The sequence below is a fragment of the Parambassis ranga genome, chromosome 17 (genome assembly GCF_900634625.1).
Source record: "Parambassis ranga chromosome 17, fParRan2.1, whole genome shotgun sequence".
Lineage (NCBI taxonomy): Eukaryota > Metazoa > Chordata > Actinopteri > Ambassidae > Parambassis > Parambassis ranga.
Window position 1 is genome coordinate 7039545 of NC_041037.1, and position 24315 is coordinate 7063859.

General features: G+C 42.2%; 3 protein-coding genes across 4 annotated transcripts in view; 1 reads left to right on the forward strand and 2 right to left on the reverse strand.

Moving 5' to 3' along the window:
* Positions 1-290: 290 nt before the first annotated feature.
* On the forward strand, positions 291-6404 carry LOC114449257 (desmoglein-2-like). Its single transcript, XM_028426751.1, has 14 exons — positions 291-479; positions 800-889; positions 1338-1493; positions 1574-1715; positions 1793-1950; positions 2110-2244; positions 2822-3007; positions 3093-3370; positions 3450-3592; positions 3681-3902; positions 4035-4265; positions 4554-4681; positions 4787-5110; positions 5214-6404. The coding sequence occupies exons 1-14, from the start codon at positions 426-428 to the stop codon at positions 6213-6215; spliced, it is 3249 nt and encodes a 1082-aa protein (XP_028282552.1). The 5' UTR covers positions 291-425; the 3' UTR covers positions 6216-6404.
* Positions 6405-8772: 2368 nt separating this feature from the next.
* LOC114449258 (tubulin beta-2A chain-like) lies at positions 8773-12943 on the reverse strand. Of its 2 annotated transcripts, XM_028426752.1 has the most exons (5): positions 12568-12942; positions 12104-12212; positions 11809-11817; positions 10922-11032; positions 8773-10141 (listed from the first exon to the last, which is right to left on the reverse strand). In XM_028426752.1, exons 1-5 carry the CDS (start codon positions 12622-12624, stop codon positions 9057-9059), a joined length of 1371 nt encoding a protein of 456 aa, XP_028282553.1. In that variant the 5' UTR covers positions 12625-12942; the 3' UTR covers positions 8773-9056. The 2 variants fall into 2 exon arrangements, with proteins under 2 accessions (XP_028282553.1, XP_028282554.1); XM_028426753.1 differs by lacking the exon at positions 11809-11817 and having other exon boundaries at positions 12568-12943.
* A 490-nt stretch (positions 12944-13433) lies between these two features.
* Positions 13434-24315, reverse strand: part of LOC114449413 (solute carrier family 22 member 23-like) — a 30334-nt gene continuing 19452 nt past the window's right edge. The window contains exons 5-10 of the mRNA XM_028427051.1: positions 23357-23484; positions 21832-21934; positions 20925-21160; positions 19708-19740; positions 18432-18555; positions 13434-17826 (exon numbers count right to left, since the gene is read on the reverse strand). Of these exons, the coding sequence (XP_028282852.1) occupies positions 16374-17826; positions 18432-18555; positions 19708-19740; positions 20925-21160; positions 21832-21934; positions 23357-23484 (2077 nt within the window). The 3' untranslated portion in view covers positions 13434-16373. The remainder of the gene's footprint in view (positions 17827-18431; positions 18556-19707; positions 19741-20924; positions 21161-21831; positions 21935-23356; positions 23485-24315) is intronic.

Here is a 24315-nt window from a genome sequence, read left to right on the forward strand (position 1 = left end):
AGACATTAGATTTTTGAAGGGAAAGAAAATAAGAAATTAGAATATTTGACTTAAAAATGTCAGTGTTACATTTCATAAAGTCACATTTCTGGGGGGGGGGGGGGGGTCAAAACTGTTTTTTAGCTCTAATCCTCTTCCTACGGGTGATTTCCTTTGTTTGTCGTTCTTCTCTTTAGACAATAGGCCGCAAAGTGCACACAAATATTACTACTATGCACAAAGTGCTCTCTCTCTCCTCGCCTGTTATCAGCGGTGGCTCATGAGCGATACCGAGGGGCGGAACCTCTTGTTGCTGTAAAACTTCTCCCTACCCACCAGGGTCAAAGTCTGTACGCAGCCAACAATAGACTACAGATAAAGTCAAGCGGATTCACTTTCGGGTCTTGAACGGGACGATTAAGACGAGTTTTGGAACTAGTGTGTCGATGGCTCCACCGCCGGGATGCAGCCTTTTTGCTGTGCTGACGTTCGCTGTAACGGTAAGAAAACCATTATAATTATAGGCTCATTGTCTCGCGTTATAGGAAGCCGATCGTTCCACAGGTGTGGCTCTCTGGTTGAGAATCCGCCTCATAACATACTGCGCTGTGTCTAAACGGGTTCGCAGATATAAAGGAAAAAAGTAGCCTAATAAATGGGCAATCTGCGTGTTTACAGGACTCCATAAAGTGGATTTGACAGACTGTATGAGCCATTTTCCGTGTTTGTCTTGAATAAAACATCTCCTGCTGCTAATGAAATAACGTGTGATCTCATTCTTTATGATTATTACACATGTAATAATAACTTCTTCCTCCAGCTTATTGTTCCCGTGTGGGCAGAATGGATCACAGTTCCCAGACACCTGAAGGAGAACCGCGATTACACTGGCCTGGAATACATCGCTAAGGTGTGTACTCAAATCACCTTCGCTTTTTTCCACACAGTCTGTATGTGAGCATTGCTCCAAAGGGTGGCAAACGTCCACGTTCATGAGTCAGTACAGACACCCTGCGTGATTACAAACACCTTATTGTTCAGCTATCCAGACACACAAGTTTTGTCTATTACCTGATCATGATGTCGCTTCAAAGCGACAGGCAGGTCTGTGTGAGGTACAGAGCCAATGTACACAGAGACTAAACAAAAAGTTGTTTTAACCATTTAAAAAATGGTTTAGTTAGAACACTCTCTTCAAGGAGGTGTTAATGTGTGTCTTGCATTAATTAGGATACTATACAACCACTTGGATGGAACCTAACCATCTCTTTGGTTGAGCAGACCATGGTGTTCATCACACACTTGCATTTATATAATAATTTTTGGTTATTCATTTTGGATGCGTTCTTACATTTCAGATTCGATCCGATAAGGATACCACTACAAAAATAGTCTATTCTCTAATGGGGCCTGGTGTCGATCAGCCGCCTTATCATATATTTGGTGTGGACCCTAATAATGGATATGTGAAGATTTATTCCATTCTGGACCGAGAGCAGATCCCCTTCTATAACGTAAGAGCATTATAAAACTGTGTAGACAGACACAAATGTTTCACACTTCTTAAAATATCTTATCGTTTTGTTGTTTCTAGTTGAAAGGCAGGGCAACGTATGCGGATGGGAGCCTCGCTGAAAGGGATATTGACCTTAACATCACTGTTCAGGATGTAAATGACAACCCACCCATCATTAAAGTACAGCAAGTTGGATTTGTCAATGAATCTAGCGCTGCAGGTAGTGTAAGCTCCACTAGATGTTTGCAGCTGGAGTCTCAAGAAGAATCGTCTCAATGGAGTGTTTTTATTTTTTAGGTACTGTTGTCATGAAAATAATAGCCACTGATGCTGATAAAGAGAACACACCTCATTCCAAGATCTTCTACAAAATTGTGGAGAGCACAGCTGGGATGTTTCACATCAACCATCAGACTGGAGAGGTGATAGTTCGACAGAGCAATCTAGACAGGGAGGTGAGTCGCTCGTAAAACGCGGTTGTAGTTGTGTTGGAGTGAACTGGCACTTTGACGACATCCTGAAAAATGACAAATCTTGTTCGTTTTTGTTATGTCGAATTAAAAACTAGATTCTATTTACCAGTATATGGCATGTCTGACCTCTTTTTTTTTTAGACAAAAGATACATATAAGTTGACTATCGAAGCTTCTGACATGGATGGACAAAGTGGGGGGCTCAGAGGAACTGGAGAAATTGAGATCAAAATTCTAGACATAAATGACAATATTCCAACCCTGGAAAAAGAATCGGTAAGTGTGACAGGTTTACCCTTTTCTTTAAAGAGGTTTCTTTTGATAATATTTGACATCAAGTGTTGTTCTATACAGAGTTGTGTCAGAAATGCTAGCTGTTTCAACAGGTAGGCTGCTTATAAGGCATTAGCAGATGCATCACACTGTAACTGTTCTAAATTGTGAAATGTATATTAAGACACACTGTGTTGACTAGAGAACAGTTGTTTTCCCAATAAAATGTACGGAAATGCCTTCATTATTGGCAATCCCAAAGCTTTACAGAGTTAAAGGAAGACAGACATAAGGTTGCCATGGAAATTTGGAAATAAAAACAAGCAATAACACATTGGGGCTGGATTGGAACTCAGTTGGCATCATGAAGTTAAAGTCAATTTTGACCACCTAACTTGTAATCAACTTATCCTTGAATCCAAGTCTAGGCCTGGGCTGTATTCCCTGAAGAAAATCCAATATTTCAATTTGTACCAGTTTTGTAGAAATTTCCTCAAATGTTACAGATATTGTATTTATGAGTTGGGTAAAAAGGTCCTCTGGTTTCACTTCAAGCTGTTGATTTGCCTCTTCTTTGCAGTACACTGGCAGCGTGGAAGAGAACACCGTCAATGTGGAAGTGTTGAGGATAAAAGCCATTGACATGGATTTGATTCACACGGACAACTGGCTGGCTGAATACGAAATCATTTCAGGGAATGAAGGCGGTTATTTCAGTATAACTACTGATGCTAAGACCAATGAGGGGATCATCATGATTAACAAGGTAAGAAGTGTTTGATGTAAAATGATAAACATGTTTCACTTTAAGGCAGGAACGAATGGAATCAGCATTTTCCTTGAACCTACAGGCTATAGACTACGAGCAGCTGAAGGAGCTCAACTTGGATGTGATGGTTCGCAACAAAGCAGCGTACAATTTCGGCAGTTCATCTGCAACCGGTGCCACAGGAGGAAGACCCTATCGGGTTAAAATCAACGTGCTCAATCAGAGGGAAGGTCCTCATTTCAAACCAAGCGTCAAAGTGGTGAAAGTCTCTGAGGACCACTCATCCGTCTCCATAAACAAAGTCATAGCTACGTATGCTGCTATTGACAGTGACACACTTCAAACTGCCACCAATGTCAGGTATGGCCACATGAAACCTATATGTATTAATTTTTTAAATCAATTTTCATGAATGGTTAATAGATGTTTATGCTTTTAGGTATGTAAAATTACGTGATATTGACAACTGGTTGATTATTGATGGACAGACGGCAGACATCAGGCTGAATAAATTACCTGATCGAGAGTCCAAGTTCTTGATAAATGGAACATATTATGCTGAAATTATATGCATAACCAATGGTGAGTTCCATAAAAACTACAATATTGATACTCTACCATGGACTAATGTGGTGAACAAGAGATTTACATCACACTCTCTTTCTTTCAGATTCTCCCTCCAAAACTGCCACTGGCACCATTGCCATTCAGGTGGAGGACTTCAATGATCACTGTCCAAGACTGACCGCCAAAACTCAAACCATGTGCTTTGAGCAAAATGTAATCTACGTCACAGCTGTAGATGAAGATGAGTTCCCCAATTCAGTACCATTTGATTTCACTGTGATTGAAGAGAGCAGCAAGGGGAAATGGACCGTGGAGCCCCTTAATGGTGAGAACATGGGACAATTTAGTCTTTACTAGTGTTCTTTAAAGGGCACATTCAAAAGCCTGCATGAAGTGAATCTGTGTGTCAGATAAGCTGTTTCTGTGCAGCAAATTTAAAATGAATTCTTTTTTCCAGCTACCACAGCCATCCTGCATGACCACGCCCACCTGTGGCCAGGCACCTACAAAGTTCAAGTGGAAATCAAGGACCAACAGGGAAAGTTTTGTGCTGATGCACAGATAATAGACGTCATTGTGTGCACCTGCCAAGAAAACACTAAAACTTGCATGCCACGCAGTGCAAAAACATCCAGTTTTGGAGCTCCAGGTATCCTGCTTCTGTTACTGGGACTGCTGCTGCTGCTGTGTGAGTACAGTGATATATTGTTGCTTTTCCTTTCTTTGTTGGTTCCTTTTACCTTTACAAACTTGCCTAACTTAACGCGCTGCAGCATGTAAAGACTATGTGAAAAGAATTGCTGAAGGCTGAGCATGGCCTCAACGTGCAATGAAAGCTGAAGCCATTCAAGTATTTACCTATTAAATTCTTCTATTGAAAAGTAATTTGGTGATCGATGATGAGACTCAATTTGACCTCAAGCAGGATGCTGTTATAAGAACATCTTTTTGACATTGAATATTCAATTCTTTTTAGTGATTCCCCTGCTCATGCTGTTCTGCCTGTGTGGAGGTCCCGTGGGTCTTGCAGATTTCAAGGCTATTCCATTTGACACCAAACAACAGCTGATCTCGTATCATACTGAGGGACAGGGAGAAGACAAGGTACTGTGATCAGTATGATCTTCAGACACTTGATATAATGCATATACAGCTATTTAAATGTATATAAATAGCTGCATCTGACAGAGTCCACATTTTTTTGCACAGGAAATTCCTCTTCTTCATGTTCCAGTGGAGGTTGATGCTGGCACAGTAAATGCCAAGAACATAAACACCTTTGAGGGAAAGGGTTTCCTTGGAGGATTAAGAGGAGCAGGTGGGGCAGGAATGATAAGCAGTACTGTGAACACTTTGACGGCTGAAAACATGCACCTGTACAACCAGTACAAATACTCCAGTGGGCAAGAAGAGATGGACTTTAGGGGTACAGGGATGATGAGAGGGCAAGATTTTGGTTTCTCTCGATATGACGGTTCGGCCTTTGATGGGATGGCTCTCTCTGATCACTTCCTTGAGGAGTACTATTCAAGTGTGAGTATCTGTGGCCCGTTCAAAGTGAAACTGTATTACTTGATGTAAAATTGAAGTGTGTATAAAAAGAGTATAAAGTCACTTTGTTTTTACCTATTTTCAGAAATCCGACCACGCTGCACAGCAGTCCCAGCAGAAGGATGGTTTCTTGGTGTATGACTATGAAGGCAACGAATCCTTGGCAGGTTCGGTGGGCTGCTGCAGTCTTCTTGACAATGAAGATGATCTTGCATTCCTTAATGACCTTGGCCCCAAATTCAAAACCCTGGCTGAGATTTGTAAGGGTTCAACTTTGGTGACAGAGTCTGTGGACACAGGAGTTTCTATCCCCCCGATCAGACCAGTGTCTCCTGTCCAGCCCTCCACCTCAACACACACACATGTCCACACTCACTCAGAAACCATCAGGGACAGGGACCGCATCAATCTCAACACACTCCATAGCTCCAATGTGGCATCTGGATCCTCTACCATCATCCAAGAGGAGCAAATCACCAAGAGAGTCCCAGCCACTCTCCCCCAGATGCAAGTCCAGGACAAGATAGTGATACCCAGTCAGACACTCCTAATCCAGCAGCCTACTATGTACTATGCTGCTACACCCATGTATGTAGTTGAGTCCAAGCCCCAAGTGATGCTCGTGGCAGGAGCCCCCCAGCAGGCAGTGGGTCAGGTAGGCCAAGTTGGGTTAAGTCAGGGTTTGGTGCAAGTGAGTGGCCTCCAAGGTTCACAGGGTGTGGTACTTGTTGATAGGCAGGAAGGGGTGAGTCGAGCATCGGGGCAGGCATCAAAAGGCCGTTCACAAGGAACTGTCTCCAGGTCTAGACAAGTGTTAGTGGTGGAGAGCGAGTCCTCAGGTGGGGAGCAAGGTGCACATCGATCACAGACAGGGCAGACATCTACAGAGCAGGGTTTCGATGCCAGAGGTCACGGTATGCAAATGAAAGCTCAGAGTTTTTCAATCAGTTCCCGTGGCTCAACAGGATCTAATGAGAACTTTACCCTGACTGCCCCACCCATGGCGCAAGGGAGCCAGAGAGTGGTTGTTGAACAGAAAAAGGTCTCAGTGACTGAGAGAAATATTGAGTCTAGTACAAGAGCATAAAGAATCCCTTAGCTTAGCTTATCAACACTAGTTTTCCTGTAGTCCAATATGTACTAGTCTATCTATTCATAGAGATAGCTTTTTAAATTGCAACAAGCACACAAACGGGGACAGTTCCTGTCTTAGTTCCTGCAGTTGAAAAACATTGACGCCCTTGCATAAAGTAATTCTAACTAGCTCTGTTAATTAAAAAAAAATCAAGGACAGACTTTTTTGTACACTCCCTGTTAAACAAGACTGTCAGCATTAGTTGCAAGTGTATACAGTCTTCAGGGCATTTATGACCTCAGTCAGTCAAGAATGACTAGTTAAGCGACAAAATCCCTGTATTTCAGGTACAAAACTAGCATTAGCTTCAGGGTGTTAGCCAGTCAAACAACACAGAGATAAGACAGTGTACATTTAACATACAAATGTACTATCTGACTAACCTAAGCACAGAACAAACAAAAAAGGCCACGCCTTCTGCTGGGGCCCGAATGAATGTTGGGAGGCCCACCTCCCAGCCAGGCAAGCAGTGGCAGCAGTGGCACCAAATCACCAGCTAGAACAAACATCATTTATAACACCCTAAAACTATATCCTGTTACAGGACATACAAGTGGATTCTGAAGATCTAAATATATATTATTAATATTTGGTACTGACTTTTATCAATACTCTGCACACTGAGTGTCACTATGCAGCAGGTTAAATCTTTATTTAATGCTCTTCATTAGAACAGAGGCTCGTTTTCTATGTAGCAGCCGTTCTTGACAAGGACACTATTGTTGTGTTAGTGGCAGAGGCTGTGTCATGTTGTTTTTATCCCAGCAGACGTTCAGCACAATATTTACTGCTCTGTATTACTTCAGCATGGTGCTTGCTTTGCATTTTGTAATGTTTAAGCTGTAGTCCTGCCAAAGATTGTTCTGCTGACCATTAGACTGCTGAACTTATTTATACTGTAATTGATCAGGATGTGCTTGAAGGCCAGACTATATATGCTGTGTTAGATTTAAAACTGCTGAAAGCACCTTCTGCAGAAGACCCAGATTTGGGTTAGGAGACTAGATTAGAGACTATAGACCAAAAAAGAAAATACAACACACATTCTCTATTGTTTTGATGCACTCTTTATATGGTTTCTGTATATTTCTGATGTGTTAATTCCAAAGGTGTATTTTTGTAGCTTCATAGACTTTGTGTTTATGTGTGTGCAGATATCAATTGGGTATGTTGATGGGCAGAGTGATCAAGAATCAGCTTTTAACACTGAAAACATTTGGTGGAGAGACACTGTTTTATATACTGCTGTTCCTGCTATTAAGGACTATGTATTTTCATACCTAGCTATGTGATTATAGCAGTTGATTCATAATGAAAATGTTTTCTATTTTTGAAGTTTTGCACCTCTTATAATAAAATCTAAAATAAAAAAAGGTTTTTTTTGTAGATGCATTCCTCAGCTACCATATACATCTTTGTCAGTAAGTATCCAGTTTACATCCAGCTTTTCCTAGTAGACAGCATGTCTGTGAAGAACTGGTTTCTTTGTAGCTGACTGAAAGAAGGGTCAGTCATGCTTCATACAAACAAAGAAAGTTGAAAATCAGGTTTTGGTCAGTAAAGTTAAGTAAAGCCAGAAGGTGGGATATGGCAGAGTAAAGGTTTCCATCCTATTTCACCCTTCTTCAGCAGGGCATGCCCTAAGAATATGATGTATAGTTTTTACTTTAAAATGTAGTACCAAAAGTCAAATGTTTCCATACGTACTCAAATGTCAACAAGTTGTCATCATGCTGTCAACAGACAGGGCTTTATGGTTTGGGCTGAGTTGTTTTGTGCTATGTGGATAGTTGCACCCCATCCTCCTCCAGGCTGACACATCAAAGCAAATGTTTGTCAATGATAAATCTTGTGAAAAATCTTTGCTTTCACAACTGTGACCTGGGTGTGGCAAAAAGCATTACATACCTTTACCTAAAGAGCAGTTCAACAGCTATTTTCCTCCCCAAGTGCTCCATTTGAAGCACTTAGGGTGGAGTACGTCCCAGTCATCGTGGTGGTTTCAACAGGTCACTGTCAGGACGTGCATTCCATGAACAGTTTGCAGTGTTATAAAATCCTCCTCTACTTTCCCTGCTTGTACCTGTACAGATGATAATGAGTCATTCTGGACTTGAAGAAAACTCTACAAGTCCAGTCAGCCAATTCCTGGAACCCTTTGAAATAACTTATTTTCATAGGGCTCCTCCCTAGTTTCTTGGATGCGTTCCACTCTGACACCTAATGCAATAAAACAAGATGTTGTAATAATACATGACTCAAGCTTTACACTTAATTTCTTTGTTGCTTCACTTTATGTACAATGGATGATTCTCATAGGGTAGGAGATACAGATCTTGTAATGTGCATATGTAGTTCAGCTCAGGCTTGAAGAGTAAATCTGGACTGTCAGAGGAAATGGAATGTGCACTCACTGTTCAGGTTGAAAGTCCTGCATGTATCAACAAAAACACACTGAAGATATAGGGTTAAGTTTTAAAAAGTTCTGACATGTAACATGAGTTGGATCTTTTATTTGACACCTGTGACAATGACAGCACTGTTACAAAATCTTTTCTTTTTTTTACATTTTGTTTTTACACTGATGAAGCATTACTTTGAAAAACAAATGCTGTAATATACTTGCATATTTTAGGTTCTAACACCACTCATGATCTGTGTCAGTAGAAGCCATATCTATACGCAGCATAATTTTGGCTAAACTATATTTCATTGCGACCTGCAAACAGCAATCTGCATGAGCTCACTGTCCAACAGCGAGGACGGGTTCAGTGTTGAGTCAGTGTTTTATTTTCAGTGGCGAACATCATGGCGGACTTCTTCCTCATCTTCTATTTCATCTTCTTCATATTCACCCATTTCATCAGCGGTAGCGTCTTGGTACTGCTGATACTCGGACACCAGGTCATTCATGTTGCTCTCGGCCTCGGTGAACTCCATCTCATCCATCCCCTCTCCAGTGTACCAGTGGAGGAAAGCTTTGCGGCGGAACATGGCCGTGAACTGCTCAGAGATCCTCCTGAACAGCTCTTGGATGGCTGTGCTGTTACCAATGAAGGTTGCAGACATCTTGAGGCCACGGGGAGGGATGTCGCAAACTGCGGTCTTGACATTGTTAGGAATCCACTCCACAAAGTAGCTGCTGTTCCTGTTCTGCACACTCAACATCTGTTCATCCACTTCCTTCATTGACATGCGGCCACGGAAGATGGCTGCCACCGTGAGGTAGCGTCCGTGGCGTGGGTCGCACGCAGCCATCATGTTCTTGGCATCGAACATCTGCTGCGTCAGCTCTGGCACAGAGAGGGCACGGTACTGCTGACTGCCCCTGCTAGTGAGAGGCGCAAAGCCTGGCATGAAGAAATGCAAGCGGGGGAAGGGCACCATGTTGACTGCCAGCTTACGGAGGTCGGCATTGAGTTGGCCCGGGAAGCGGAGACAGGTGGTTACCCCACTCATGGTGGCCGACACAAGGTGATTGAGGTCTCCGTAGGTCGGTGTGGTCAGCTTCAATGTGCGGAAGCAGATATCATACAGAGCCTCATTGTCAATGCTGAAGGTCTCATCTGTATTTTCCACGAGCTGGTGTACAGAGAGCGTGGCGTTGTAGGGCTCCACCACGGTGTCTGACACTTTTGGGGACGGCATGACACTGAAGGTGTTCATGATGCGATCTGGGTACTCCTCACGGATCTTGCTGATGAGAAGTGTGCCCATTCCTGAACCGGTTCCTCCACCCAGGGAGTGGGTGAGCTGAAAGCCCTGGAGGCAGTCGCAGTTCTCAGACTCCTTTCTTACCACATCCAGAACTGAGTCCACCAGCTCGGCTCCTTCGGTGTAGTGACCCTTAGCCCAGTTATTTCCAGCACCACTTTGACCTGCATGATGTAATATTAACAAACAATTCACGTTGGACAAATGCTAACATTTTCTCCTAAGAAGTAATAAATAATGGATCTAAGTAATCGTTTTCACCAACTTGAGGTGCCACGGTGAATTTGTAGTGAAATCTTTTATCATATTCTAAATAGATTACCACAACCTCTTATGCCATTATTTGGTCTAAATGCAAATTATCAGATGTCATTGTGCAAACATAAAAATTAGCATTTTACCCAAAGTCTGTGAATTTGGGTAAAATGCTAATCTTCCTTGTTAAAATACCCAACTTTACATCAGAAACAAACCTGTTGGCAGCGATTAGCTTTTCTTATAACTCACCTGTTTAACTTACATTAAGGTTTGTGTCATTAAGGCTGCTTTGAATAGGAGGTGGGCGCTGTCTCAGATCACAGGCTTCCTGGATCCTGGTTAAAATCTTTCCTACTTTATATCTTATCCTTGACCTACTGCATGAAGTATCATTGTGTGTTTTCTTGTACAGAAAACAAAAAAAGACCATTCTGCATTGTGATGTTTCCTCCCTATCTTCCCTTTTTATCAGAAGAGCTGCAGCATCTGCTAATAGACTTTTTTTTGCCAAGTCACCAGAAAAGCCGTCTGACACAGCTGCATGCAGGCAATTCATCACACTGGTGGCACCTCACTGAGAGAGACTGCAGAAGCTGGGTGCAGATAAAACATGGCTTTATAGGATGTGACAGCAGCTGCTGACAAGTGCATGTGCTGTAATGTATGGGTGGCGACGGTCCACTCACCGAAGACAAAGTTGTCAGGCCTGAATAGCTGTCCAAACGGGCCGGATCGAACTGAATCCATGGTCCCTGGTTCCAGGTCCACAAGGATGGCACGGGGGACAAATTTGCTGCCTTTGTATGGGAGGGGAAACGGGGAGTAATAGATAGAGGGGTGGAGTAATATATCAACAGTCTCAGTGACTGTTTGCGCCTAAAGCAAACATCTCACTTTAATTCAAAATATGCTGTGCAGAAAGCAAAAATGATGCTGTTTTCTATTTTAATCATTTATATGAAGAGCCCTTTATTCAGCCAGTCCTGTATGTTTCTGGCACTTTACTTTGCTCCACCCTCCCTGTCTGCCTGTCTGTCTGTGACCCTTCTTGCAAGCAAACTGCTGCAGCATGCTGTACAGCTTATCTTAGAAATGCTGAGCTCTGCAGAGTGCATTCAAACAAAGATGCAACCTTCCCCTGCCCATGCTTCGCCTTGGCTCCTTACTGTTCAGCTCCTAACAACAGCTTGCCTGCGTGAAAACAAGCCAATCTGTCCATATTTATTCATGAGGAGAATTTGATCAGCCGTGACCCCATGTCATGCCAGCATGCAATACAGACAAAGGATCAATACTGCCTGCTGTTTAGAAATAGGATAGGGGTGTGTGGGCCTTTCATTTAGCCAAAGCAAATGAGTGCACTATGTGATCTGAATCCTGGAATCACATGCACTGAGACGCTGACTGACTCATCTTCCTCTCAAAGCTGAAGTGCTTTATGATTAATGCATCTTCCAGGTAATGTCTGACTGATTAATGCTCAGGGGCCGTGCCATATGGAATGACCTTCAACATGCCAGACTAATAACACGTGGAACAGAGCTCAGGTCAGCTACACAAAGACTGCAGATACCTGTGCTCCCTATAGACCAGGGGAGAAGGGGTGGGGTGGGGAGTGAAGAAAGGGACACAGAGAGAGATATTTTAGCAGGTTCACTGTCCTAATTTGTTTTTTCCCTGCACTCATGGTGGGACCTACTTTCCTCTGCAGCTATATTAGTGACATGAGCATTCAGAATGAGGTCTATGTGTAGCATAAGGCCATGCAAGGATAATGAGCAATGGAACTTTATGTAATGTTAAGATGCAAACATATCTAATCTTAAACAATAAAACTACCATAACTATATATATATATATTTTTTTACCTGATGCCTCATTGTAGTAGACATTTATCCTCTCCAGCTGCAGGTCACTGTCACCTTGGTAACTGCCGGTGGGATCGATGCCATGCTCATCACTTATCACCTCCCAGAACTAGTGCAGGACAAACACATTCCCATAAGCTCTAACTGTTAGGGTAATTGAGCGTCCATGTTTGTCAGGCTTTGTTTTAGTTTTTGCGCATCTGCTGCTTGGTGGCAAAATGTCACGCAGCAGTGAGGCCACACTGCAGCCGCCAGCCGGACTGGACCCCACCCTGCACCCTGCACCCTGCACCTCATCAATAATTGATAATAAACTTTTTTTGTATTCTTTTCTGCCTATGCATTAACCATTTAAACGCTTAGAATGACTGATGAGGTAAACAAAAATACCTCCTGTGTCGTTACGCATTTAAATTAAAGCACTCCGATTAAAATGACAATTAGTTAAATAATATAATTTATACCTTCGCCCCGATCTGATTACCGCACTGTCCAGCCTGGATGTGAACGATTTCCCTCATGTTGAGCTGCGGATGCGAGCAGAGAGGCGTCCTTTCGAGACTTCACCGGCGTCCACTCTTCAGTCTGTTGCCGCTGTGTTTCTCAAAATCAGCACTTGCCTCATTTCTAGAGAGAGCGTGGAGCCGGCGAGATAGATAAACGTGCTGCTGGACAGATGACGTTACGCGCAGCGCAGCATCACTGTGCCCCACTCAGCCAATGGGATGGTCCCGGTTTGATGCAGTGGAACAGAGGATCATGCCGCATCATCCTCACCTGACATCACCCTGACTGTCCGATGCAGGAAAAACGTTGCAATTTTCTCTAGACTGATGACAGACAGACAGACAGACAGAATGAATGAATAATAATGTTAATATCTGATATATCAATAGATTATCAGGTGAATCAGGTCTAATGGTTTGTTCACTGTACTGTTTATCTCAAAATTGGACTACATTTTCCACGATGGCTCCAAATTAGAGGTTCTCTGGGGCTGAAAAAGTGCCAAGTATTTCACATACTCAGATGGCCACATGAGGCTCTCTTCAGTCGATTCAATCCCACTAAAACCTCCGTATTTAAATGTCAGAATTTACAGTCCAACATGAAAAAATCAGCAGTGTGGTGCAGAATAAGATTCCTTCCTTTTCCACCTGTGCTGCTCACACTGGAAAGATGGAGATGTCCTGTCTTGAGCTCATCTTTATATATACATATACATATAACCTGTATCTGGCTTTTCTTCCCTGAACAACAGTGAGAAAATGTTGATGACTCATTGTGCGTTTGGGGCCCACATCATTAACAATCACAGCTGAGCCACAGCTGATCAATAAATAGTGGTTTATTTTAACAACAGGTATGGCTTATATACAAGTGCATTATGTCTGTTAAAATAAAACACACAAAAAAAATGAAACCAAACAACTGGAACTTGTAAATGGTACAATCCATGATATTTTTTTCTTTTCCTTTTTGTTTTGTTTTTTACATTCATACAAATCTCCCTTCAGAGAGATTTTGAGTTGCATGGCTGAGAGAAGCAAAAACCTGAAATGTGTACACTGGGGACTTCATGTCTGATTATTTGTCAGGTTCAAAACAAGTCACTCTAGTCCATGCTATCATCCACTATGTCCTTCATCTGATCAAAACTGGACCCCCCTCCCCCTCCCCCTCACACATACATTTACTATTTACAAACCTATTTTTTTTCTTTTCCAACCATCAGTGTCTGCCAGTCTACCCTATCGCTGGTGCTAACAGCTAACAGCTTTACTCCAAATAACGCTATTGGTTACTAAAACAAGTGTAACTGCTCCCATCAGCACTATGTGATGGGAGAAAGTGAAAGAAACAGACCTCTGGAGAAGACACTGGTTGTATCGTGCTGTGCTGATTACATTAACATGGTGTTGCACGTTTATTTTTTTTAATTTTGGGAATACACTATTTCAATTTCTGCACTCTGAGATAGAGAGACCAACACTCACAGATGTCGAGGAGTAAGATATGAAGCTACTGATCCCGTTCTCTATTAAAACCAGCATCAATACACTGTTGCACACATTACACCTGGATCTATTGCAAGAGCTAAAAAGTAGCTAGTTCATTTTTTATTTCTTTTTCTTTTTTAAAAGTCCACTCCTTGTTCCCTTTTTTTTCAACTGTAAAGACTTCAACCTTCACCAGATCTGACAACATACAACAACGGGTCATTGTGCTTTGAGGCGAAATAGCACGGCACACACGTCTGACATTAAATGGTCGCAAGTTGAATAATAATAATCATAATAATGATGACTCTCTGATGACCTGAATCATTTGAAACATAGCGCAGTTTCAAGGAAACACAACCACAGGTAGGTTTTCTTAATCATTCAGAAAATCTGGAGCCTTTTATCCATCAATCGTTCGATAAAAGCAAAATAAAAAGCCTTAAAGTACCTTTAGAGTCAAGCGTGCTTTGTCACCGATACTCCCTGGACACATGACATACTGTGAGAGTTTTATCACATTTGAAATGACAAGACATCATTCAGTTGGCTCTAAATGTTTACAGTACAGTGTAAATATGATGATGATGATTATTATTTAGCATCATTATTATAAGGATTGTTGTAAACAGCGGTAATCACACACCCTTCTTCAGACAAATATCTTCACTGAATGAAGTACTACAACTGTCAAGGTACACTCACATTGAAGTCAAGTATAACGCTGTCCGCAGACGGACATTAATGTGCTTTGGAAGAAAAAAAAGTGCTTCCTTAAGCAAGAGACTGTCAATTTAAGAATATCTATAAGAATGTGACCTGTTTTAAAATGTCATTTTGACACATGTATTGCATCGTTTTTTTTTTTGGTTTTTTTTTCAAAGGTAAACTCAGTTGTGCGTGTGAATGCATGAACACACTGACATTATGTCATCATATTATTAATGCCAGAGCATGATTGAAACACACCAAAGGTTAACTAGTTGGCAATCAAAACATTTTGTCATCCATGGGTTTCATTTCAGAAATAACTTTTACCTTTTTTTTGTCAAATTTGATTGTTTTGCTGACATGTTCATGCTTTGTCCCCATTGTAGAAAAAAAAGTGCCACCACTTTGAGGTGCCACAAATACTGAAAGAATGAAGTATAGCTTTGTACAATAAGGGCACGCCATGGGAGATTATTCAAAAATAATACTTTCGATTAAAAAAAAAAAATAAAAGTAAAATTGAAAAAGAAAATGAATCAAGCTCAACAGCTAATCATCCATTTACTTACACTTTCACATTTACAAAAAAAAAAAAAAAACATTTGCATACCATAAAGTTCATTGGCTGAGACGACTGGAAAAATAAAAGCTTTTCTTCAGACCGACAAAATACGGGTCATTCTTTTCACTACTCATACACTCAGCTACGTGCTGACGACGAAAGCTCAACTTTAATTAATCAAACTGTAATACAGCTTCTTGTCTTTTAAAAATTTGATGTGTTTTTGTCTGATTTAGTTTAATCCACATACAGACTATGGCAGGGGACAGCGCTAATCAATATTTCCCCAAACAGGAAAATACTGCATTCTGTATGTTTTGGCACTACTTTTTTTTTTATTTTGGTCAATGATTGTTTTTTTTGGCATTGAATTCCACAGATTTAGATTGTTTAACTTTAAAATGGTAAAAAGTACTTTGTAACATTCATTTTTTTTGTCCATACAGGTAAGGCGACATTTTTTATACAAATTTTTCGGATGACATTTAATTTGAGAAAAAGTACCAGAAACTATTTTTCGTTTGTTTTTTTGTCTTAAACACCATTGCATTTCTTCACCAGTGCTGATGACACGTCTCAGTGATTGCAGGTTTTAGTCTCTTAAAAATGACAGCAACTCCCTCACCCCCACCTCACCTCCCACCCCTGATTTCCATCAGAGTTGTTTATAAGCTGGTGATCTCCAGTGACATTCATGAAGAGCAGAAGTTACTGTCACATCGTCACAAACCAGCCTCTGGCACTCTGGTCTCATTTATTGGCTAAATACATGAAGAGGTGTGGGTGGCAGTGGTGGATGCAGGGCTGCAAGGTTACTCAGCTTGAGGTGGGAAACAGTCATCCTTTAAGTGTCTGAAGTCTGAGCAGGACAGTCTCTGCAACAACCCATCTTCCACCACCACCGCCACCTCCCCCCCCTTTCCTCCTGCAGTACTCGTGTGGGTGGCTGCCTCTTGATGCAATACTTAAAGCTTGGTTTCCTGGCTGTGGCGCCTCATCACGACGATGCCATGCCATTAACAGTGTTGATTTCTGTGCTGGCACTGTCTCTGATAGAAAGGACACCCGAGTCTATGGGGGAGGACACGGTGAAGTCCATTAAAGAGGAAGGGGTTGCTTCCGTGGAGCCCGAAGCGGAATCTAAGACGAGGGAAGCAGCTGAGTCTGGTGCAATGTCTGTGGCTGATTCTGGAGTGGACGTGTGTGCAATGTCTGTGACGGGGAGAATGGTAGGAGGCAGCGCAGGGGCGCTGACCGTTTGTACGTCAGGGGGAGTGGAAGAGTCTGCTAAGGGCACATGGCCTGAGTCAGTGGGTGGAGGAAGTGTGGGTGAAGGTGAAATAGCGGCTGAGCTAGAGGGGGATAAGGGACGAGAAAGTGTTTTGTTAAGATGAGGAGAGGTAGAATCTAACTGGGAGTCCACAACAGCAGGTATAGGGGAGTCTCTAATGGGAGTAAATGTAGCTTCATCTACAACCTCTAACTGAGCTGGAATGTCTAAGTGTGGAGTAGGTGGAAGCTGAGTGGAAATGTCACCGTCTGTCAGTGGAGTTGGAGAGGGAGCAGGGGATGGAGTGTGGCTGTCACTCCTAGGGGGGTCTGCTAAAGTCACATCCAGCAGAGGTGGGCCAGATTTTGTGTCGACGTCATTACCGACTGGGCTGGGGGATTCTAATGTGGAGCTAGGTGGGGGTTCAATGATGGGTGTGGTGCAGATCAACGAAGAGGCAGGCACTGTTTGAGGGATGGGGGGAGTGCCTGCCTCTCCGGTAGGAGATGGACCGATGTCATTCATGTCTGGAATGTCGGGGTCCTTAAGCTCCACCAATTCCAAGACTATTGCTTGAGGTTCTTCTGCATCAGCTAAAAGAGGGTCTGTGACGTGTGGGGCCTTACGTAAAGGAGTGGAAGACAGCAGGTGCTCTTTACTGATGTGTGTGATGCCATCTTTACCAAGAGCTGTGATAGGGGTCATGGTAGGAGAAACCGAGTGACCGTTGAGGTCTTTGGGCTCAGGCTTGCAAGGCTGCATTTCCATGAACATGGGGGCAGACATGTCTCCGACGGATGGAGCAGTCAAATCGACGGCAGAGGAGGCGGTCGAGTCCATGGTGGACACTGCAGTGGCAGCTGCCTCGTGGAGTGGTGTGTCATGCACTCTGGTGTAGTCTCTGCTACTCTCAGACTGAGCCAGCAGGAGGCGCTGTTCTCCAGGTTTCCTTGGTGGAAGCAGAGGCTGGCGTGTGTAGTTCTCACCATCCACCAGGGTCTCAGGGAGTGGCTGGTTGCGAGTCTCAGGCAGCAGTAGAATGCAGATGATGCAGATGAGGGTGCAGCATGCAAAAATGATATGATGAAGGAAATAGCCCTTCTGATTGTGGAGCTCCATGATGGGCGCAGTCAGCATGCCAAAGCCAGCACTGGCAAGGACCAGGCCAACACCACCACCCCTGTGGGGAGAAAACATGGTTATCACCTAGAAGGAAAATCACATAATCTATAGCTTATACAAAAGGGAAGCTCCATTCCTGTTCCCTGCTTTTCTGCCATTTTTATCACATAGCAGCAGAGAGTGCTGCAGTACCACCAAACACCCTCCTGTTCATGCAGTCTGTTCATCTTTTGTCATTGCACGAGTCTGCCATCAGATGGTGCCGTTTGAACACTGTCAGACCAACGACACTGTTTAAGAAAGGCTGTGTAATGATCATTGAGTGCCGTGTCATATATTCCCAGAGGGAACAGCTAATTTGCTCGAGATGTGGATTACATTTGACACTGAACTGTGAGAGTCTCCTGTTTCTCTGCAGTTCAATAATATCATGCCCGCATTAAACAGGAGGTGGGGCAGGTCACGCTGTCCTGATGAAAACAGCTAAAGCATCCTCTGAATTATAAGATTATCAGAACAATAAAACAGGTGTACAGTCCAAATGGATTTTTATCCTGAAGATTTTTACTCCTTTGAGGAGGATGACTATATTTTTAACCACAGTTCCCCCCCACCCCCACTCTTTCTCTGGTGGTACAGCCCTGGTCTTTTGAGGAGGTTTACCTGATCACAGTTGGGGTGATCTCAGCACAGAAGAAAATGCTCAGGTTGCTGACTGCGTGGGAGGAGAACATACCGATGATGGAGAAGGCGATGGAGAAGTTCTTATTCAGCGTATCAGAACGCTCTGCAGACAAAACCGGAGACACACAAACACACACACACACAAATAGAGCAATTTCACTCAGTGTCCTGTACAATCAGTGAAAGGACAACAACAACAGTACATGCAAATACAGGCTGGGACAAAATGTTTGTAAGTTGTAATTCAGCTAAATAGAAGAGATAAGAGTGAACATGAAAGTTATACGGAAACAAAGATAGGCCAAAACTAGGAGTCTTATCAGTCACTGTATTTCTTGTTGTAAGTATTAAAATGCACAGTATTTTTAAATCGCCACCATGTTTAGACTCACAAATGCATAATAAAATATTAACATTCTTATCTTTGACTCACATGACCATTAGGATGTAACCTGATAAAAGAGGTGTGATTTTCCATTGCAAGAACTGAGAGGCAAGCATAAGGGTGGTGCAACTTCATCAGAGCTTTCACCTCTTATATTTCAGTGTAGAACTCAAGTCAACACTGCTCTTTCAAGCCATTTCGTGTCCTACTTTCCTTTCTGGTTCTGCTCATATGCGTTTGGTTCCAGTTTAAAAAATGCACTTCCTGTCTTGAGTTGGAGATGCTAAGTTTAACCAATCAGCATTAAGCTGTGCTAGACAATTTATCCAATCCAAGCTTGGCAATATGTGCAATCACAAATACTTTCTGAGCTGAGAAATCCTTATAGTAACATGTCAATAAATTAGGGAAAGTGAATGAAGAGCCAATCTAAGATGCTCTGAATGTGTGTTAAAATAAAATGTGTTAAAGATGGCATACAGAGGATCAGAGGAGGCAGACGCTCTTGCTTCCAAAAGGGGGATTAGCATGAGAGAGAATAAAGAGATTGCTATACAGAGGAGAAGGAAGGCCTCGCAGCTCTTAACAAAGACGCCAACCCTCTTCAACACAAAGGGATAAATAAATGAAAAAGCTAGTGATAATTACATCTAAGGTTTCACTGTGTGTCTGCAGGGTTTGTATATAGATGACTGCTTTAAATGTGTGGATATCTGAATAAAGCACATTTTATAAAAGTGACATGATTCATTGTGTAGGACAATTCAACATATATTTAAAGGGATAAATAGGGAGAGGACCCAATTACTGATCAATTTATGTTCCATAATTCAACTTATCAGCAAATCAGAAGAACAATATATGACTTACCTATATTTAGGTGGTCACTGTACTTCCCCAGCACTGGAGAAATAAAGAGATTAACATTAGTGAGATACACAGAACAGTGACATCACAGCCAGCAGCTTCAGCCGATAAATCAAACATTACAAGCACCAACATTAAAAACAAGCACACGTGTTAGGCAAAGTAATAACATACAGCTTCAAAGGGTACATGAAACATCGGTGTAACCTTGATGTGTTGACTCGGGTTAAACATTAAGTCTCGCTCATTTGTAACAGAATGAACTGGCGTGTACTGTTTTGATCAGCTTGTGGTACACATTGACTAAAACAGAGTAATCGTGTTCAACCATTCCATTACAAAACTACTAAGACATGAGAATGCATTATTATTTGTATCTGTGTTCTTCCTATTGGAAAATATCAAAATGGATCTAGTAATAATAAAAAATGAAAAATAAAAATATGTCACATTACAGTTCATGTGTATGTCTAGTGTGATTTAGTTTGCCCGGAACACACTGATACCAATACATATATTCATAATAATGAATAATTAATATGTCCCAATACATTGTCTGGTTTAAAGTGCCAAAAGTGCCAGGATGTTCTTTTACATGCAATCATATTCTACAGTGTGAAAGCCAGCAGGCTCTTCTGGCTATTCTGACCCACAATCCTGTGCAGCAGAAGCTATGGCATATGACTTGACAGCAGTGCGACAAAACAACATTAGAAAGCAACAGCGGCTCATCTTTGACTTTTTGAGCCACAAATTGCCATGGAGTTGTGCTCTGCTCCGGTTATGTGTACACATACAGTACGTTGCACCAACTGGTAAAAACAACAGCATGTGTGATGTTTGCAAATGGAAAAGATAAGTGTTTATTTGCATACAGAGCAGGAAAATTATGCCCAGTCACCAGCAGTTTTCGGAGATGCATTTTAATGGCTGGTGTGAAGTGACACACTTAAAGCTGTCTGTGATCAGATTTAGCTATGTTAGCGCTGGGTGTGAACAGCTCCAAACAGCCGAGCTGAGAGTGCTAATCATCTGCTCATCTAATCTCACGCAAGAAATCTATTTCCATAATGTAACCAACAACTCCTGGAGACGTTCTTGTGCTGCAATCTACAGGAGTAACCGGGACCACCCATTCTAACATCATAAACTACATCACCCCTGAAGAATGAGCAGAATCCCCCACGTCCAAGCACATGTGGTTTTCATAGAGTACTCACAGTTGAGCAGTCCAAGCTGCAGGAGTGATGCAAGGGCAGTGATGATCATGAACATAAGAAGGCCACCACGCCGGCCCATCAGGCCTACCGCGGGGCACAGCGCAATGCACGATGCCACCGCAATGCCCGCCATGGTGTAGTAGTTTGCATAGAAGTTGTGGAACATGGTGGTATCCTGGGGTTCGTGATCCATCATGCTACGGGCAAAGCAGTGGTGGATCCCATAACCAGTTAGACTGGATACAGAGCAAAGACACAGAGAGAGAGGGAAGTAATGAGGTAAAGGCATTAGGAAATATCAAACAAAGCTGGTTCTGAATTGCAATGCATTTAAAACAAGGAAACTTGTGAATATGGTGAACAAATAAGAAAAGACACAGTTCAGTTTTATCATTTTTCAGATCTTCATTTTTTTCTCCCTACCTCAACATATTCTGAAAAGCCGTGTAAACACTGACGTACTGACACGCAGGAACACACCCCACAAGCACACAATAAACACCAGCCAAACGCTCACACCCTCCCTCTCCTTGTCTAATGTTTCATAAGGACAAAGCTCATGTAAAATTTATACTGTCTCTGGGAGTCAGGGACACCGTGCACTGAAGCAGAGGTAAAGCTGGGTCTGCCTAGCTATAAGAGCTGCTGTCTCAGATGGAGAGAATGGAGAGGAGAGCTCCCATTGGAGATGAAAGGGGAGACAGAAGTACGGGGTAAAGATCAATGATATATTCAGCCTCCCGAATTTAACAGTGGCATCTTGGCGGCACAAAATGGCTGCACACAGCTAGGCAGTATCCCAAAAGCATAGAGGCACACACCTGCAATGCTATTTTTTAACATTTTCACACGCAAACGAGCACAATGACACATAAATCACACACTAATACATGAGGAGAAGGCTTACGAGTTGACGCAGAGCACGACAATATTCTTCCACAGGTTCCTCGTACCGACCATTTTTACAATGCATGTCTTTTTTGGTTTCTTTTGCAGAGCTCTTTGTAGTTCTGAAAATAAAATAATCAGAACAATGTTAGCATTACTTCATGCCCCTAACCAAAAATGAGAAAACTATAAACATTTTTTTTCACTAAACATGATAAATATTCTGAGTTTTATTTATAATTTGAGCTTTCAAATTATAAATAAAAGTGTCACACCAGTCTGGGTATCTCAAAAGTGTCAAACAAGGACATGGCTGATTTTTTTTTTTTTTTTTTTTTTTTTTTTTTTGACCCAGTGAAAATTCCACATATATTTTTAATGAGCAACATTTCATCCCACACAGCTCATCTTCTGCTGCTCCATGAGACAAGTATGACAACACTCCCAGAAGAAGAAGAAGAAGAAGAAGAAGAAGAAGAAGAAGAAGAAGAAGAAGAAGAAGAAGAAGAAGAAGAAGAAGAAGAAGAAGAGTTCCTGAGTGGGTAACACCCCTGAGCCGCTGCTTGATGTATGACATAGCCCATACAGATTTCAGTTTTGGTATCAGGTTGCAGGGTTGCCACAGAAACACACTTTCTGTATGCCTTTGTGATACTGTGCGTTCACACTGACTCAGGCATGTGACAGCATTCCACACCACCCCCTCAAGGTTATCTCTGGCTGAACGACTCAGGCTTTCCAGTGATCCCCTGGCCAGGCTACAAACGTCTGAGTAAGATTATCCCCACTCAGATCGATGTAAATTATCACGCTCACTTTCCAAAGATGGCCCTAATCAGCGGTTACACATGCATCTGTCATGCCTCAGCGCTTTGTGATGTCCCTATAATCAAGAACAGTCAGTGCCTTACAGTGTGGTGTTGAAAGTATGAAACTGTACTGTAAGGGTCATGGACAACTGGTAAACTAACATCTGTGGGAAAGCACTTTTTTTCTTCCTTTAAATGCTGCATCAGCACACAGTTTTAAAGAAGTCAATTTCACAGTCGATGGTTCCTCCAGAAGCCCTTTTTTCCCCCAGTAATAGCACTTTTTTCCTCCCCCAAATGTATTGATAACTACAGTTAGGCAAAAAAGAAAAAAACATTTTGGAAAATCTGTGCTGTTAAATCACAACACACTTCACTTTGCCATTTGCCTCTTAGTGTAGACAAGTTGACCTGAGGTCAAAGTGCCTGACCTGCATCCATCTGCCCTCTGTACACCATCACGTCTGCTCATGTCCACTCATCCAGGCTGTAATGAAATTAATGAGCGCCTGAAAGTGTCATAATGTAATGTTCAACACCCACTGCTACCTCTGTAGTAGGAAGTTACTATGGTAACAAGACAGGAAATGTACGTAACCTTGCCAATCTGTCTTATTTTGGAAGGCGCACAGCTGGGGGATACAGCTGAATGCAGGCTACAGCAGAGATGTATTTCAGCAGAAATATCAATAAATATTACATATAAAATGCAGCTTTTTAATGCTAATACTATACCTGATTGGATGTTATCTACGTCGAGCTCCATGTTCACTCCATTTTTCTTTGCTATGTGTCCCATGATCCACTTGGAGCGGCTGTACTGCTGTGTGGCCAGCAGCCAACGCAGTGACTCAGGGAAGATCCTGTCAAAAAGACGGGGGATGTCCTTGTTAATATGACATGAAAAAAAGTGAGTCAGAATGAAGAGAGTCCTCCCTCTGAAAGGCTGGCTGTGATCTCACTCACTGCTGTGCTAAGCAGTGCTACTGCAAACCTTGATTTTGTTGTTTGAATACAATGCAACTGAAGATCTGAAGTCTGTAAATTCACATGCCATGTGTCATGGTTGGTTTAAGTTGGTGTCCAAAACAAGTAAAAGTGCAGGTTTCATCATTTTTTGCACTAATGTGGTTTCCATAGTTCAGCAATCTTAGATCACCTGCAGGGTTCAAATCTGTAGCACAATCAGCTGTATTCTGTATTTGTGGAGTCAGCCACTCGTGATGAATTTAACTTGTGCCCATAAACACTGTTTGGATTAAGAAAGTCAACATGGCCTCATTTTTTTAAATTCCCAGAATGCTCTCATGAAGGCTGACTCGTGTATTTGTATTCTACATCTCAGTGGTTTATGCTGTGCGAGGACAGAGTTCACTGTGCAACTAGATAAGACCCAAATCACAAATCCCGACCGGTGAAACAGGGAACTAAATCAAACAGAATAAACAGAAATATTTAACTTTTTCACTTACTTATTCATGAAATGATCCAATATTACATATTATATATGAGTGGTAAAAAGTATTTGAACCTCACAAATTAGCAGTTCATTATTTATAAGAATGCCCTGGTTCAGAGGTGTTTTCAATCAATGGAAGATGTCAGGGAGTGTCCTGTTTGATTTAAACAACAGTGTTTTTGGAAGTGTGTAATTGCATTATCAGAGGAGCTGTTCCTGCTCATCGGGCAGAAAA

Bases quoted from the DNA above. Each gene is read 5' to 3' on its own strand.
- LOC114449257 (XM_028426751.1), top strand. From the start codon at position 426: ATGGCTCCACCGCCGGGATGCAGCCTTTTTGCTGTGCTGACGTTCGCT. The intron at 2,245-2,821 runs GTAAGTGTGACA...TCTTCTTTGCAG, and splicing joins CAACCCTGGAAAAAGAATCG to TACACTGGCAGCGTGGAAGA. The intron at 3,593-3,680 runs GTGAGTTCCATA...TCTTTCTTTCAG, and splicing joins AATTATATGCATAACCAATG to ATTCTCCCTCCAAAACTGCC.
- LOC114449258 (XM_028426752.1), bottom strand. From the start codon at position 12,624: ATGAGGGAAATCGTTCACATCCAGGCTGGACAGTGCGGTAATCAGATC. The intron at 12,213-12,567 runs GTATAAATTATA...GTCCTGCACTAG, and splicing joins GTAATCAGATCGGGGCGAAG to TTCTGGGAGGTGATAAGTGA. The intron at 10,142-10,921 runs GTGAGTGGACCG...TACATCATGCAG, and splicing joins GCCTGACAACTTTGTCTTCG to GTCAAAGTGGTGCTGGAAAT.